Source organism: Halichoerus grypus, chromosome 15, assembly GCF_964656455.1.
Source record: "Halichoerus grypus chromosome 15, mHalGry1.hap1.1, whole genome shotgun sequence".
NCBI classification, from domain to species: domain Eukaryota; kingdom Metazoa; phylum Chordata; class Mammalia; order Carnivora; family Phocidae; genus Halichoerus; species Halichoerus grypus.
In genome coordinates, this window is record NC_135726.1 from 53813080 (window position 1) to 53829148 (window position 16069).

Here is a 16069-nt window from a genome sequence, read left to right on the forward strand (position 1 = left end):
GCTTCTCGCTGCGCTAGCAGATTGGCCCTCAACTCTGTCAATCCTAATCTTGAGGCCACAGAGTTAGCGGGGAGACAAGAGGGTGCAATAGGGAGGAAAGGGAGCGTGGGGAACGTGTGGTTGCCCAAAGAAGTCTTAAGAATTTTGCAATCCGCCTCAGCAAGGAGGCCTGGGTAAAGGGAGGGGCCAGGAGGCGTTGGGAACCGACCCAGGAGTTCCGGGAACCCCTTTACCAGTTCAGTCTCGGCGGAGGAGCGGGGCCTAAAAAGTGACGCCACGCCCCCGCAAGGAGAGTTTGCATATTTATGAGGAAACGTCGAGATCTTTGGAGGACCTGGCCGTCTAGAGGGACCAGAACTCCTTGTTCCTAGCGCGTTTCCGTTTCCGCTAGGATATTGGCGGTTGGTGAGCATCATGGCAACCGTGGTAAGTGCTGGCGTGGGGAGAGCTGAGGAGCGAACTCGCATCCCCGAGACTGAGCGGGAAGGGTGCTGGGGGTCCGGACCCCTGGGTCTGAGGGGGGAGGGTGCTGGAGGCCTGGACCCCTGGATCTGAGGGAGGAGAGGGCCTGGGGGCCTGGACTCCCGGGTCTGAGGGAGGAGAGGGCCTGGGGGCCTGGACTCCCGGGTCTGAGGGAGGAGAGGGCCTGGGGGCCTGGACCACTGGGTCTGAGGGAGGAGAGGGCCTGGGGGCCTGGACTCCCGGGTCTGAGGGAGGAGAGGGCCTGGGGGCCTGGACCACTGGGTCTGAGGGAGGAGAGGGCCTGGGGACCAGGACTCCCGGGTCTGAGGGAGGAGGGGCTGGGGGCCTGGACTCCCGGGTGTGAGGGAGGAGGTGGTTGGGGGTCTGGACTCCCAGGTCTGAGGGAGGAGGGGGCTGAGGGCCTGGAACCCTAGGTCTGAGGGAGGAGAGGGTCTGGGACCCAGGACTCCCGGGTGTGAGGGAGGAGGTGGTTGGGGGGTCTGGACTCCCAGGTCTGAGGGAGGAGGGACTGGGGGTCTGGACTGCCAGGTCTGAGGGAGGAGAGGGTCTGGGGGCCAGGACTCCCGGGTCTGAGGGAGGAGGTGGTTGGGGGTCTGGACTCCCAGGTCTGAGGGAGGAGGGACTGGGGGTCTGGACTCCCAGGTCTGAGGGAGGAGAGGGTCTGGGGGCCAGGACTCCCAGGTCTGAGGGAGGAGGTGGTTGGGGGTCTGGACTCCCAGGTCTGAGGGAGGAGGGACTGGGGGTCTGGACTCCCAGGTCTGAGGGAGGAGAGGGTCTGGGGGCCAGGACTCCCAGGTCTGAGGGAGGAGAGGGTCTGGGGGCCAGGACTCCCGGGTCTGAGGGAGGAGGAGGCTGGGGGGTCTGGACTCCCGGGTCTGAGGGAGGAGGGGCCTGGCGTCCCGGGCTCCTGCGTCTGAGGGATGAGGAGGCTGGGGGTGAAGATTCCTGCATCTGAGGGAGAGGAGGCTGGGGGCGAGGACTCCTGGGTCTGAGGAGGAGTAAAGGGGCTGGTATTCTGGAATCCTGGATTCAAGTGGTATTCAAGGTGACAGTGGTGCGATCTTCCAGTCCTCTGGGCACAATCAGCAGCCAGTTCTGCAGACTTGCCCTAAAGTTTGATGAGGATTGTAGTATTTTGGGCTTCAAGCCATTCAGGGGCCTTGGGTTGTTGATGGTATGAATGGCACCTGAGTACAGGAGGAAGCTCAGGTGAGGACCTGTCCTGTGTGCTTGAGAGTGTGAAGTTGCTTAGCCTTGAGCCACACACAAGAGTGTTGAGAACCTGGAGGGTGTCTGTGGGGAAGGGGACCTGGCTGGGGATCTTGTCATGGGATTGTTTGGGCCATTTTCATATTTCAGCACCTAATACTCAGTGCGGATGCTCAGTAGGTTATCACTTGAATGTTTGAATGAATGAATGAATGCATGCATGAGCTCTGTAAAGGAGAGACCGGGTACACTGGCCCTGGCACTTGCTTGAGAAACATCTGAATGAAGAAGGGATGTGGCCTTAGCTTGGGGGTTGAATTGGGCTTCCGGCTACCTTGGTTCCCATAGTGACCCTGGTCAGGATGGAGGAGGGGTGGGGGCGATAGTTACTGGTGTGGGGGGTGGGTTGGAATTTGAGTCTGTGGCTGCTGCCATGGCAAAGGGGGTGGATTGGGGAGCAGAAGCAGAAGAAGAAAGGTGATGGCCACACTCCTGAGACCCAGTTCCCATGGACATTGATGAAGTATTGGAAGTTTGAGGGGATAGTGGATGCCGAGTTTTAAAATGACCTCTGCTGGGGCACCTGGGTGACTCAGTTGGTTAAGCGTCTGCCTTCGGCTTGGGTCATGATCCCAGGGTCCTGGGATCGAGCCCCGCATCGGGCTCCCTGCTCAGCGGGAAGCCTGCTTCTCCCTCTCCCACTCCCCCTGCTTGTGTTCCCTTTCTCGCTGTGTCTGTCTCTATCAAATAAATAAATAAAAATATTTAAAAAATAAAATAAAATAACCTCTGCTTCCATGGGGTCAGTGGGCAGCACAGCGTAGGAGAGGCTTCTGGTGAAAAGGAAGGCCTTGTAGGAGGCAGGTCTGTTTGTGTTGGGATTGCTCAGAGTTGGGACTTCTGGATCCATGCCCATTTATTGCCACAAACAGGGTCTGATAGGATGTGTCGCGATGTGTAGGGCTATGTTCTGAGTCTTCTGATAGTTTGGGGCCAGTGTCCACTGCTCTTGGTTCTAGCCTTTTATGAGGAGAGGATAGGTGGGAGGGAAGCTTGTGACCATGTGGTGGTTACCGTCTAAACTCCAGAGACTGGAGGCTTCCACTGAGTTGGATGCTTTCCTCTCCTCTCCTGGTGGAAGAAGAGAGACCTGGGGGAGGGAAGAAGGGTTGGGGGCAGGTGGCCAAGGGACTGAGTCAGCAGGCTGGCTGCTTAGGCTTTCCTTTCCTTTACTAGAAATCGTGAGGGGCACCTGACTCAGTCAGTGGAGCGCAGGTGACTCTTGATCTCAGGGTCATGAGTTCAAGCCCCATGTTGGGTGTAGAGATTCCTTACAGAAATAAACTTAGAAAGAAAGAAATTGTGAAATACTCCAGTGTCAGATAATAATACAGCCTAGGACCCACCGCCCAGATTTTTAACAGCCTTATTGAGATATAATTTACATACCATACAATTTTTTTTAAAGATTTTTTTTTATTTATTCATTTGACAGAGAGAGACATAGCGAGAGAGGGAACACAAGCAGGGGGAGTGGAAGAGGGAGAAGCAGGCTTCCCGCGGAGCTGGGAGCCCGACGCGGGGCTCGATCTCAGGACCCTGAGATCATGACCTGAGCCGAAGGCAGACGCTTAACGACTGAGCCACCCAGGCACCCCTCACATACCATACAATTTACCCATTTAAAGTGTACGGTTTAGGGGCGCCTGGGTGGCTCAGATGGTTAAGCGTCTGCCTTCGGCTCAGGTAATGATCCCAGGGTCCTGGGATCGAGTCCCACATCGGGCTCCCTGCTTAGTGGGGAGTGTGCTTCTCCCTCTCCCTCTCCATATGTGTGCTCTCTCTCTCAGATAAATAAATAAATCTTAAAAAAAATAATAAAGTGTACAGTTCAGTGGCTTTTAGTATGTTCACAGTTGTGCAACTGTCAGCTCAATCAGTTTTAGGACATCTTGATCCTCCCAAGAGGGAAACCCTGTAGGTAGCTCTTGGCCATCATCCCCAATCCTCTCATACCCCCAGCCCTAGGCCACCACCAGTGTATTTCCTGTCTCTATGAATTTGCTTATCCTGGACATTTCATGTCAGTGAAATCATACCATATGTGACCTTTTGTGTCCACTTTCTTTCACTTCACATGTTTTCAAGGTTCACCCACACTACAGCATATGTTGGAACTTTCTTTCTCTTTATGGCTGAATAATATTCCAGGTGTGGACATAACCACGTTTTGCTTATCCATTCATCTGTTGATGGACATTTTGGATTTTCCCACCTTTTGGCTTTTGTGAATAATGCTGCTGTGAACACTTGTGTGAACCTTCTGGGGGTTCTTGAATTGTCCCAGGGGGTACTTATCTCTCTCCCCTATATGAGAAGAAATGGTCGCTGGCTCCTCTTTTCAGAGAGCTGGGGACACCAGAGGACTCAGTCCCTGCTTGTTGAATCAGCTCAGACTTCAGTACATCATTCATCCAAACCCCAAATGTTGAACCCCAAGTGAACAAGCAAGAGGTAGGCTGTGCCCTTCATGGGTCTCCCATCCACTGGAGCCGAGAACACTGATCGGACGTCTCCCTCCTAAATGTGAGATTACATGGGGAGATCGGGCTCCCAAGGGAGACCTTTCATTCTGTCCAGACATCCAGAGACCCTGGAACAAGTCAGGCTGGGCAGAGGTCAGGGAGGGCCTCCCTTCATGAGCGTTGCTTGATCTCATTCAGTGAGGGAGGCGGGGAGAGCAGGCTGGACTCTGGGACATGCGCATGCAAAGGCCTAGTGACAGAGATTCGGGCAGCGCGGTACAAGGGGGCTGGGCAGTTGGGGGCCAAGCATTGATGTCTGTCCTTCCAATCATGGGAGCAGGGAGGACTTCTTCCTTCACCAAATAATTCCTGGGCACCAAATAATGTGCTAGGCCCTGGGGACAGAACTATAAATGAGACAGACACGGTCCTTGTCTTTCTGGGACTCAGTGTACTGGGGTCAACCAACCAGCATTAGTTGGTGACAAACGAGAAGGGTGGGAGTGACGGATGTTTGGGCTGTTGGCCTGCCTGTGGGGAAAAGGAATGGAGAGGACTGCCTCCCGGGACGTGGGCGGGAGGGACAGAGGAGGAGGTGGTGAAAACTGGGATCATCTGACTCTTCTGACATGTCTTCGTCCGCTCCCAGACGGCCACAACCAAGGTCCCAGAGATCCGAGATGTGACGAGGATTGAGCGTATCGGTGAGTGAGCACGTCCAGACCCTGCCTGCCCACAACAGAGCCAGCCTGCCCAGGAGTGCCTGCTGGGCTTGGCCCAAAACTGACTGTCCCATCACTCAGCACAAACCGTGGCATCAGCTCGATGAGGGCAGGGATGAGGTCTGGCTCATTTCTGGCTGTGCGCTAAACAGATAACCAGTGGACGCATGAGTTCGTGACCTGCCAAGTTCTCACAGCCATCCCAGGAGATGCACATAGCAACTGTCATCCCGTATTGTAGCCGAGGAAACCGAGACTCAGAGCAGTCAAGCCATGGGTCCCAGCTCACACACGGAGTAGGCTGTGAATCCAGGAGCACGCGGTTGGGGTGTAGTGGGCCAGAAGGGTGTAGCCTCCACAAAGAGCTTTACCTGCATGGAGACTGTACTCGTTCGTGCACATTCGTTCACTCAGTGCCTACGAGAGAGGCCCTGAGGTAAAGAGCTTGTGGCTAGGAACATGGGTTCTGGAGGCCGCTGCTGGGGACCACTTCCGTTGCAAGAGGCTAGTTGCTCTCAGTGTCCTTATCTGCAAAATGGAGCAAAGGTGGTTCACCTCATCAGTTGATATAAGATTCCATAAGGTCAGGCGTATAAAGCCCTTAAAGTGCAGGGGCCAACACTGTTTCAGCTATCAGAGGGCCGGGCGCTGTTGGAGCTGAGGACCCCCTAGACACTTAACTGCACCCAGTACCTGCCCTCAGGGTGCTTACAATCTAGTGCTGGGGTCAGCACATCTTTTCTTAAAGGGACAGACGGTAAATCTCTTCTCTGTGGAAAATACTCAGTTCTCTTGTTGCAGTGTGAAAACAGCCACAAGCAGTGTGTAAGGGAATGGGCACGGCGGTGTGCCGATAAAACTTTATTTGCAAAAACAAGTGACTGGCCCACAGGCTATAGTTTGCCCAGCCCCGGTCCAGTGTGAAACATTGAAATCCCATGTCTTTACCTCTTGCTCGGCTGTGTGGTCTTGGGCAAGGGGCCTGACCTCTCTGGGCTCCCTCCTCAACTTCATGTCGGTGAGGGCCTGAGGAGGTTATTGAGCCCCAGAAGCACTCTGGGGTGGTAATAGCTAGCACTCCGTTTCTCAGGGTTACGTGGAATGAAATAAGAATCTGTGGGGCCCCTTAGGCTATAAACGTAAAGTAATTGTGGTCGTTAGCTGTCACGGTTAGATCCTGATCTGATGACGTGGTTAACCAGGTCTCAGTGATTCTGGGCCACTATGCTGTATCCTAAGGGCAGCTCCAATTTATTAAGCATTTACCCTGACCGGCCATCCTCCCAGTGAGGTAGAGACTCGGACTCCCCATCTGACCAAGGAGGGAACCAGGACTGAGAGACGAAGTCCCTTTCCTCAGGCCACACATTATCCCGAGCTGGCTGGTAACTGTGTCTTCTGGTTCTTTCCCCTGACACAGGCGCCCACTCCCACATCCGGGGGCTGGGGCTGGACGATGCCTTGGAGCCACGGCAGGTAGGGCTGAGGGCGGTGGGGTGGGAAGGCTGATCCAGGGAGGCCTCAGGCACGGGGTCCCCAGGGCCCTAGGGAGTGTTAGGGTCTCCCAGACCTTTGGCTACCTATCTATAAAATTTAACCACCTGTAGAGTTTTATTAGTTTAAAAAAAAAATGGGGGTGGAAAAGGTTTGTTTTGTTTTTTTTTTTAGCTTTTTCCCGAAGTCCTAGCCAACAGCATGCCCTTTTGTCTCCCTGGCCTGGAGGTGGGGGAAATGGGGTGGCAGCCCAGTAGGAAGTCCCCTGGTGTGCTCTCGCCTCCCACCCCACAGGCTTCCCAGGGCATGGTGGGGCAGCTGGCAGCCCGACGGGCAGCTGGTGTTGTGCTGGAGATGATCCGGGAAGGGAAGATCGCAGGGCGGGCGGTGCTCATCGCCGGCCAGCCGGGCACCGGGAAGACGGCCATCGCCATGGGTAAGAAGCTTGTCGGGGCAGGAGCTCTTCTGGTCTCTGCCAGATAATCCTTACTGTGTAAATCCAGGTTGGGTTCAGCCACATTTAACAGATAGCTGCAAATGGCAGGGGTGTAAACCCTCTGGTTCATTCTCTCACATAGAAGCTTCTGAGCATAGGCCACCTAGGGCTTGTTGAGCAGTTCCATAAAGTATTCTGCCTTCCCACCTCAACATCCTCTGTACTTGCTTCCATGTCAGGGTCACCTCATGTTCCAAGAGGGTTGCCTAAGCTCCAGCCTTCCCACCCATACTCTCACGTAGGAGGAAGGAGAAAGGGATCTTGCAGTGATTATGTACCTCCCTCCCTTTAAAGGTAGCTCTCTTTAAGCAGCAGTCTTGGGACTCCCACACCCTTTTGCTTATATCTTATTGACCAGAACTTAATCATATCCTTAACATTCTGCTGCGACATGATGAGACATTAGCACATTTCTTTCTTTTTTTTTTTAAGATTTTATTTATTTGATAGACAGTGAAAGAAGGAACACAAGCAGGGGGAGTGGGAGAGGGAGAAGCAGGCCTCCCGCCAAGCAGGGAGCCAGATGTGAAGCTCGATCCCAGGACCCTGGGATCATGACCCGAGCTGAAGGCTTAACGACTGAGCCACCCAGGCACCCCACATTTCTTGTTTTAACGTGGACCGTTGCTTCTTTAGTGAAGTGGGGGTCCTGGGCCAGACATTGGGGACACTTACATGAGTAAGACCAAAGCCTTGACTTTAGGGAGTTTCTAGGCTTGGGGACACAGTTCCTTCCAGGGTGGTGTGTGCTGTAATGGACAGAGTAGGCTCCTGACCCTAATGAGGGAGCAGGGAGGGATGCGGTGACAGTTATCAGGAGAGCCTTCCCAGATAAGTCAGGCCCTGAGCCAAGACTTGCAGGGTGTCTGGGAGTCTCCCGGGCAGACGATAGGGAATGGGATTGCCCGGCACAGAGTGTGGCCCATGTCTGTAAAGGGGACTAGGAAGAGTCCCCAACTCACACTGGTTGGAAGGGTTCAGTGACTTCCTGTCTGTGAGACTCGATGTGGTGCTTGGAGTGACCGCAGGATCAGCCCCACTGTCCGCCAGCCAACCCCAGGCCAGACAGAAGACCCGTCCCCGGGCTGGTTCCCGGTCATGTGGCAGGTTCATGGTTGAGCACGCCTGCCTGCCTGCCGCCCCCAGATCGCTTCTCTGCAGGGTGCCTCCCATGGCAGCGCTTGTTCTGCTGTGGTCCCCATTCTACAGAGAGACAAACAGGCTCAGAGCAGACAAGGCTTCTCAGGATCACACGGTGCTAAGCGGTGAAGCCAGGATTCGAACCTAGGCGGTCTGGCTTTAGAGCCACCACCCTTGACTATTTCCACCCTCTTTGGGCCTCTACCTGCTCATTACCCCCGAGCCTGGAGGCTAAACAGCTCCTAGAGGTTGGGAGACAGGCGTGGCAAGATTATAGGGTCATGAAGTTGGCCCTCTGGGCAGCATGGGGTTCGAAACCAGGCCTCCCTACGCAGCCCGCCGTCCCTAGCTTTCTCCGCGTCTCCGTGTCTGCCCCCAGCGCTGAGCCCATTTCAGCTACGCTCCTTCCCGAGGAGGGAGACAGCTGGTTTGCCCCAGAGTAGGTGTCGCCTGGGGCCAGGCTGCGCCCACCTACCCAGACCACCTGTTCCCCAGGCATGGCACAGGCCCTGGGCCCTGACACCCCGTTCACAGCCATCGCGGGCAGTGAGATCTTCTCGCTGGAGATGAGCAAGACCGAGGCGCTGACGCAGGCCTTCCGGCGGTCTATTGGCGTTCGCATCAAGTAAGCACAGGACCCAGCTCGGGATGGAGCCAGCTCCCAGCGGCCTCCGGATGACCCCTGCCCTATTTGACTTGTTCTCTGCCTGAGGGCTCATGGGAGTTAGCCATGCCCAAGGGCCCAGGCATTGGGCTCTCTGCTCACACCTGTTCTCTGCCTAGGGAGGAGACTGAGATCATTGAAGGGGAGGTGGTGGAGATCCAGATTGACCGGCCAGCGACGGGCACGGTGAGTCTGCTGTGAGCCTAGGCCTCCTCCAGGCCTGGAGGGCGGGGCGGCAGAATCCGTGGAATGTTTGAGCTCCAGGTTGGGAGCCCTCTACATGCCTACGGTGTGGGGGAGGGGGTCAGTAGAGTGACAGTTTATCCACTTGCGAGTGACACCGTGAGCAGTTAAAACCAAGTGGTGTCATGACAGAGAAGGTCTGGAAGTTTCTCACAGTTCATTCTTTTTTTCTTTTTTTTTTAAGTTTTATTTATTTAAGTAATCTCTACCCCCAACATGGGGCTCGAACTCACAACCCCCAGATCGAGAGTCGCATGCTCCTCCCACTGAGCCAGTCAGGCGCCCCCTCTTAACAGTTAATTCTTTTTTTTTTTTCTTTTTTTGGTGCAAAATGGCGGTTTCATCAAAGCACGGGGACAGGCCCTGTGGGCAGAAAGAGCTGCTGCACTGTCTCACAGTTAATTCTTAAAAGTCAGGCTTAAGAACCTGTTCTGTGAGATTTTATGGAGCTTAGCACTAAAAGACATTTCCTATCCAGCTTACATGGTCGTTGTGATTCGCTCCCTTTTTCTTTTTTTAAGCTGAGAATAAAAACATCCTTATAATATAAAACAGATGTAAAGAAGCACGTAAAATAATCATGTGGTTAGTAAGTTATTATAAAGCAAATCCCCTTAGAACCACCATCAAGATAAAAAAGTAGAGAGGCGCCTGGGTGGCTCAGTTGTTAAGCGTCTGCCTTCGGCTCAGGTCATGGTCCCAGGGTCCTGGGATCAAGCCCCGCATCGGGCTCCCTGCTCAGCAGGAAGCCTGCTTCTCCCTCTCCCACTCCCCCTGCTTGTGATCCCTCTCTCGCTGTGACTCTCTCTGTCAAATAAATAAATAAATCTTAAAAAAAAAAAAAGAGAGAGATAAAAAAGTAGAACTTTGCCCGGCCCCCAACCCCTGGCAGCCCCAGATCTCCTTCCCGTGTCCATGGATTTGCCAGTTCTGGGCGGTTCTTACACACGGGGTCCTGCAGCAGGCGACTTGCCGCGGCGGGCTTCTCTCACCTGGCGCGGGGTTCTCCAGGCTGTGCTTTCTCCGACTGTAATTCTCTTTTACATGTTAAGTTGTAGTTGCTGGTAACATGCCAAATAATGGAAAGCTTAAACATGCTTCAAGCCTGTTGACCTCACACCGAGTCACCTTCTGTTCCTGTGTCTAGTAGCGTGGACACTGTCCTCTTCTTTCATTTGCTCGTCATTCTCGATGGAAATAGGTTTCAGACGCATGATTGCATTGACTTGCAATTTAAAAAAAAAAAAAGATTTTATTCATTTATTTGAGAGAGTGAGCAAGAGAGATAGAGCACGAGCCGGGGGGTGGGGGTGGAGGGAGAGGGAGAAGCAGACGCCCCGCTGAGCAGGGAGCCTGATGACAGGTTTGGTCCCAGGACCTTGGGATCATGACCGAGCGGAAGGCAGACGCCCAACTGACTGAGCCCTCCAGGTGCCCCTCAGCTTGCACTTTTAACCCCTGTCCACAGTCTCCTAAATTAGTCCCATCCATCGGCAATTATGTTTTGAATTTTAAAAATATGATAGGAGAATATTTAAACATAGAGAAAGCCACTCCCAAGATAGTTCTTTTATTGTATTTTTTTATTTTAAAGTAAATTCTACCCCCAACATGAGGCTGGAACTCAACAACCCTCAGATCAAGAGTCGCATGCTCCTCTGACTGAGCCAGTCAGGCGTCCACCCCCCACAAAATAGTTTTGATTTTATTTTATTTATCTTTTTATTTTTTTAAGTAGGATCCACGCCCAGCGTGGGGCTCGAACTCGTGGGGCTCGAACTCACGACCCTGAAATCAAAACCTGAGCTGAGATCAAGAGTCAGACACTTAACTGACTGAGCCACCCAGGCGTCCCACAAGATAGTTCTTTAAGTTAGATTTCTATTACAGAAGAAATCGATGGATGCATCCTCCCTTCAAAAATGTAAAACCAGGGGCGCCTGCCTGGCTCAGTCGGTGGAGTGTGCTTGATCTCCAGGGTCATGAGTTTGAGCCCCACGTTGGGTGTAGAGATTACTTAAATAAATAAATAAATAAATGTATAAAAAACACACAGGGCTCTAAGGTAGGCAAGCTGACTCTCAAGACCACAGAGATGGAGACCATATATGACCTGGGCACCAAGATGATTGAATCCCTGACCAAGGACAAAGTCCAGGCCGGGTGAGTGGCAGGGGGCCACACTGGGTGGCCAAGGTGGGGGATCTTGGGCCCTTTCCTGTCCTCACTTCCACCCTCCTTCCCCCCCACCCCCGCCACCTGCAGGGATGTGATCACCATTGACAAGGCCACAGGCAAGATCTCTAAGCTGGGCCGCTCCTTCACACGTGCTCGAGACTATGATGCCATGGGCTCTCAGGTGGGTCAGGGCTCTGGGGGTCCCCTCACTCCAGGCACCAGGATGTTTGCATCTCCTCCATCACCCCCATGGCCCAGAGGGTCTGGATCCTCCAGTCACCCCAACCCCATGTCCCTGGCACTCCTGGTTCTTCCCTGTACCCTCTGGGATAGCCAAGGCCCTTCACCTTGGCCCATTTGCTCATGGTTTCCGAGGTCCTCCGGGAACCCCCGATCCTTCAGTGCTCTTGAATCCCCTAGTGATGACTACTCTTGGACCTGGGGTTTCTGGATTCTCAGCTCCATTCCAAGGAGTCCAGAGTCCAATTTCCCCCTACGCAGGCCTCTTTGAGCCCTCTTTCATGCTCTTCTCCACCCTTGTCTCTCCTTCCTTCCCCACCCTCCCCCCGGCTCCATAGACCAAGTTCGTGCAGTGTCCAGATGGAGAGCTCCAGAAACGCAAGGAGGTGGTCCACACCGTGTCCCTGCATGAGATTGATGTCATCAACTCCCGCACCCAGGGCTTCCTGGCTCTCTTCTCAGGTGAGGCCCCTCAGACTGGCCCTGCTCTGTGCAACCCCCCTTCCTTGCCCTCTAGCACAACCCCCTGGTTCATGTCTCCCTCTCTGTTGCTGTCAGTCCCTCTCGGGTGGTTCAGCGGGGGCCTGGATGTCCTGCCCTCTCTTCTTCCTGGGTTCTCTGTCTCTGGTCCTCCTCCTCTCTGGGATGTTTGGGACTCCCACCCCTGCTTTCCCTTTGCCACTCCAGTCTTGGTCTCTCTTCCCTCTGTCCCTGGTGTCCCGTCTTTCTCTATCTTCATCCACCCTCCGGCCCTGGGTCCCTGTCTCCTGCCTGATCCTCCCCGCGCCACCCCTGCCTCCCTCAGGCGACACAGGGGAGATCAAGTCAGAAGTCCGAGAGCAGATCAATGCCAAGGTGGCTGAGTGGCGTGAGGAGGGCAAGGCAGAGATCATCCCTGGGGTGAGTACTGGGGCATGGCCGAGGCAGGCGGCTTGTGGTGGTGGGAAATGGGAGGAGAGAGGCTCGGGTGGTGGGTTTGACGTACTCCCCAATGGCTCCCAGGTGCTGTTTATCGACGAGGTCCACATGCTGGACATTGAAAGCTTCTCCTTCCTCAATCGGGCCCTGGAGAGTGACATGGCGCCGGTCCTCATCATGGCCACCAACCGTGGCATCACCCGGTAAGCCAGCTGCTGGCCCCCTCAAAGGCCTCTGGGAAAATGGGGTGCTCCAGGCGGTGGGTATAGGCACAGGGTAACCAGGGCATGTTTGTTGAGCTCCCTGCTAGGAAGGGCGGGGGCTTAGGTGTTGAGAACAAGGCTGCCCCCAAGTACCGGGGCCCAGACAGAAGGCTGTGCTTCTCCCTCAAACAAGGTAGGCGGGTGCTCAGGGCGGGTAGGCAGGCAGCTCTGCTCCATAAGGAAGCTGAGGGACCATGTTCTTTCTGTCTTTGTTCCCGGAACCCCTGAGGCTACACAGTTCCCAAACCGTGTGCCGAGGCATCCCAGCGTGCTGCAGAACACACAGAGTGCTGCGGAATGGTTTAAGTTTCTGAGGGATGCACAGAGATGTGTGTTGGACACTGCATAAATCACTACACTTAGCTCACTTTTCCCTAACCACTTTACAGAACAGAGCTTAATATTACTTTTGGCTTAAGAATGCCTGGGAAACATTCCCGAGCCGTGAAGCGCCCCAGGTTCTGGTAAAGCTTGGGAACCTCTGCCCTAGGGTGTTGCCAGCACCCCTCGCCCTGTCGTCCCAGCTGGCCTTCTTCTCTGCCTCATCTGTGTATGGGCGGACAGGGAGGAGGAAGTGGGGGGTCAACAGCCCCCAGGAGGCTGAGGCCCGGAGGACCACCCGTCATCACTGCAGGGGGCAAATGGGCAGATTGTCCCTGGCTTGTTTCCCGGGTGAGCCGCTCGGACCCTTAAAATAAGCTCAGGAGGTGGATATTGTATCAGCCCCATGTTACAGGTGCGGACAGCTAGGCCCCGTGACGTGCACGGAGAAGGTGTCAGGGCCAGAGTTGGATCTCTGAACCAGATGGGGAGAGACCAGCCGAGGGCGGGGCGCCTCCCGGGCCAGGCCGCAAACCCAAGTCACTCCTCATTATCTGCACACCATGTATTTGGGAGTCTGCATCCTCTCACTAACGTTGATTTGTAAGCCCCCCCACCCCCACCCAGTCAGTACTGGCGACACTCTGGGGCTCAGGTGCAGACACGCGCGGAGAGGCAACACATTTGAGTCGCCCGATATGGACACTCCAAACCAAGGTCATGCAAGGTGACACCCCGCCTGCCTTCTGGTTTCAGCTCACCTGCTGTAAATGAGTGTCCTTTTCCTGATCTGTTTAGTGTCGCATTTGCCACATTTTATGCTTTTTATTGGGGATTTCGTGTCTAAAGGGGCCTGTCGCTGCCGAGTGCCCCTGAGCAAAAGGCTGGGGTGGATCCGCCTTAGAGAGAAAGTGTGTCTGTGTTAGATGAGCTTCATTCAGGCCTGATGCAGAGTGTTAGCTGTTAGCCGTGAGTTCAAAGGGCGTGAGTCAGTGACGTTTGTTAAATGAGATGTCTTTAAATAGAAACACATAGGACCAGGGACGCCTGGGTGGCTCAGTCGGTTAAGCGTCTGCCTTCGGCTCAGGTCATGATCCCAGGGTCCTGGGATCGAGTCCCACATCGGGCTCCCTGCTCCGCAGGGAGCCTGCTTCTCCCTCTGCCTCTGTCTCTCTCTCTCTCTGTCTCTCATGAATAAATAAATAAAATCTTTAAAAAAAAAAAAAAAAAAAAAAGAAACACATAGGACCAGGTTATATGTTGGTTGGTTGACAAAAACATTGTGATCAGAGGCTCACAAGAACTTAACTGTGTACGTCCCGGAGAAGCGGTGCTGCGTCATTTGCTGCTGAGCGTTTGCCCCACTTTATAGAACGTAAATACCACGAATAACGAGAATCCACTCTAGCTCCCGGGCCCTGCGCTGGGCCGGGTGCAGCAGGGAGTAGGACCGGCAGTCTCTTCCCTGTGGAGCTCTACGTCACGCAGAGGAGTGGGACCTTGATCCAGTAATCCCAGATAGAGATACCTGGCTAAAACCAGCCCAGCCCTGTGGGGGGGTGACACAGCTGGGGGGCGGCTGCACTGTCGCTGGTGACAGCAGCCATGAGCTGAAGGTTAAATGGTATTTGCCCAGTGAGTGGGCCGTGGTGGGGGTGGAGAGGACAGGAAATGGAGAGCTGGTTCTGGGAGCATCTCCCTGACAGCCCTCCCTTACCCCCTCCTCCCCAGGATCCGGGGTACCAGCTACCAGAGCCCCCATGGCATCCCCATCGACCTGCTGGACCGACTGCTCATCGTCTCCACCTCTCCCTACAGTGAGAAGGACACAAAACAGATCCTCCGCATCCGGTATGGGCAGAGCCGCTGGTGTTCTGGGGCAGGACCAGGCTGCGGGCCTGAGAGGCAGGGCTGGCACCCACCCTGTTTGGCAAGTGGGGGCGGCAAGGTCTGAGGGGGAAGGTGTCTGGGTCTGCGGGAGGTAGGGCTGGGCTGCGCATCCAAGTAATGGCGTCTGATCTGGGGCTGGGGAAAGAGCCCTGGCTGGGGAGCGTCGGGGGGCCCAGGCTGCAGGCCCAGCCTGTGCCTCACTGGCCCTTCTTGCTCAGCGTTCTGCGGTTCTGAGGACATAGACTCCACATGTCCCCCAGGATGTCCCGCAGTGCCCCGGGGGGGAAGGGCCGGCCAGGCGCCCTGGCCCTGGCTGACACCACCCCCCACCCCCGCACCTGCCCACAGGTGTGAGGAGGAAGACGTAGAAATGAGCGAGGACGCTTACACAGTGCTGACACGCATCGGCTTGGAGACCTCGCTGCGCTACGCCATCCAGCTCATCACGGCTGCCAGCCTGGTGTGCCGGAAACGCAAGGTCAGCCCAGGGAGCCCCAGGGCCAGCCCGAGTGAGTGAGTGAGTGAGTGAGTGCCCCACTCACCGCTCCAAGGGCTCGGAGCGCAGTGTTGGATTTAGTCCCAGAACAGGGGTGTTCAAAGGCTGGAAACTTGGGTCAGTGGAGTTTACACCTGTATCTTCTGGCCTGACACCTAGCAGGTGCTTCGTAGATGTCTGTCAGCTCCAAGTTACTGCCGTCCAGTCCATCTTCCAGATGAAGAAACCCAGGACTGGAGGGGTTGGGCCCTGAGCCGGGAGGTGGCCAAGGCAGGATTCGAACCCAGGCAGTCTGGCTCCAGAGTCCCCATCTTGACCCACCTCCCCGAGAGGGGCCCCACTGAGGTCTGACCATCCCCTGTCAGGGCACGGAAGTGCAGGTGGATGACATCAAACGGGTCTACTCGCTCTTTCTGGACGAGTCGCGCTCCACGCAGTACATGAAGGAGTACCAGGATGCCTTTCTCTTCAACGAGCTCAGTGAGTGTCCCCTGCTGTGCCTGTCCCCAGGGTCACCCCCCCCAGAGGGCAGGCGGGTATCTGATCTGGAGATCTCAGGCCCTGCTCCCTGGGCCACACTGACCACCTGGCCTTCCTTCTCCCAACAGAAGGTGAAACCATGGACACCTCTTGAGCTGATGTCACCCTCTCCCCACCCCACCCCACCCCACCCTGTTTTCTACTAGAGTTCTGACACTGTAACTTTGTATAAAATGGTTCTGAAACTGGACCCATTCTCTCTTTTTTTTTTTTTTTTTTTTTAGAGAGAGAGCTCATGGAGCGGTGA

The 16069-nt window shown here is 54.9% G+C and overlaps 1 protein-coding gene across 1 annotated transcript; it reads left to right on the top strand.

Annotated features, from left to right (window-relative positions):
• The first annotated feature begins 46 nt into the window (after nucleotides 1–46).
• Nucleotides 47–16012, top strand: RUVBL2 (RuvB like AAA ATPase 2). Its single transcript, XM_078063540.1, has 15 exons — nucleotides 47–426; nucleotides 4867–4921; nucleotides 6360–6415; nucleotides 6728–6869; nucleotides 8565–8694; nucleotides 8853–8919; nucleotides 11033–11139; nucleotides 11242–11335; nucleotides 11733–11856; nucleotides 12200–12294; nucleotides 12397–12515; nucleotides 14628–14747; nucleotides 15135–15264; nucleotides 15648–15762; nucleotides 15891–16012. Exons 1-15 carry the CDS (start codon nucleotides 415–417, stop codon nucleotides 15914–15916), a joined length of 1392 nt encoding a protein of 463 aa, XP_077919666.1. The 5' UTR covers nucleotides 47–414; the 3' UTR covers nucleotides 15917–16012.
• Nucleotides 16013–16069: the final 57 nt, after the last annotated feature.

What these genes read in the sequence shown, in the direction of transcription:
- RUVBL2 (XM_078063540.1), top strand. An exon ending in ATGCCTTGGAGCCACGGCAG is followed by an intron (nt 6,416 to 6,727) that starts GTAGGGCTGAGG and finishes CCCACCCCACAG; the next exon opens with GCTTCCCAGGGCATGGTGGG. An exon ending in TGGTGTGCCGGAAACGCAAG is followed by an intron (nt 15,265 to 15,647) that starts GTCAGCCCAGGG and finishes ATCCCCTGTCAG; the next exon opens with GGCACGGAAGTGCAGGTGGA.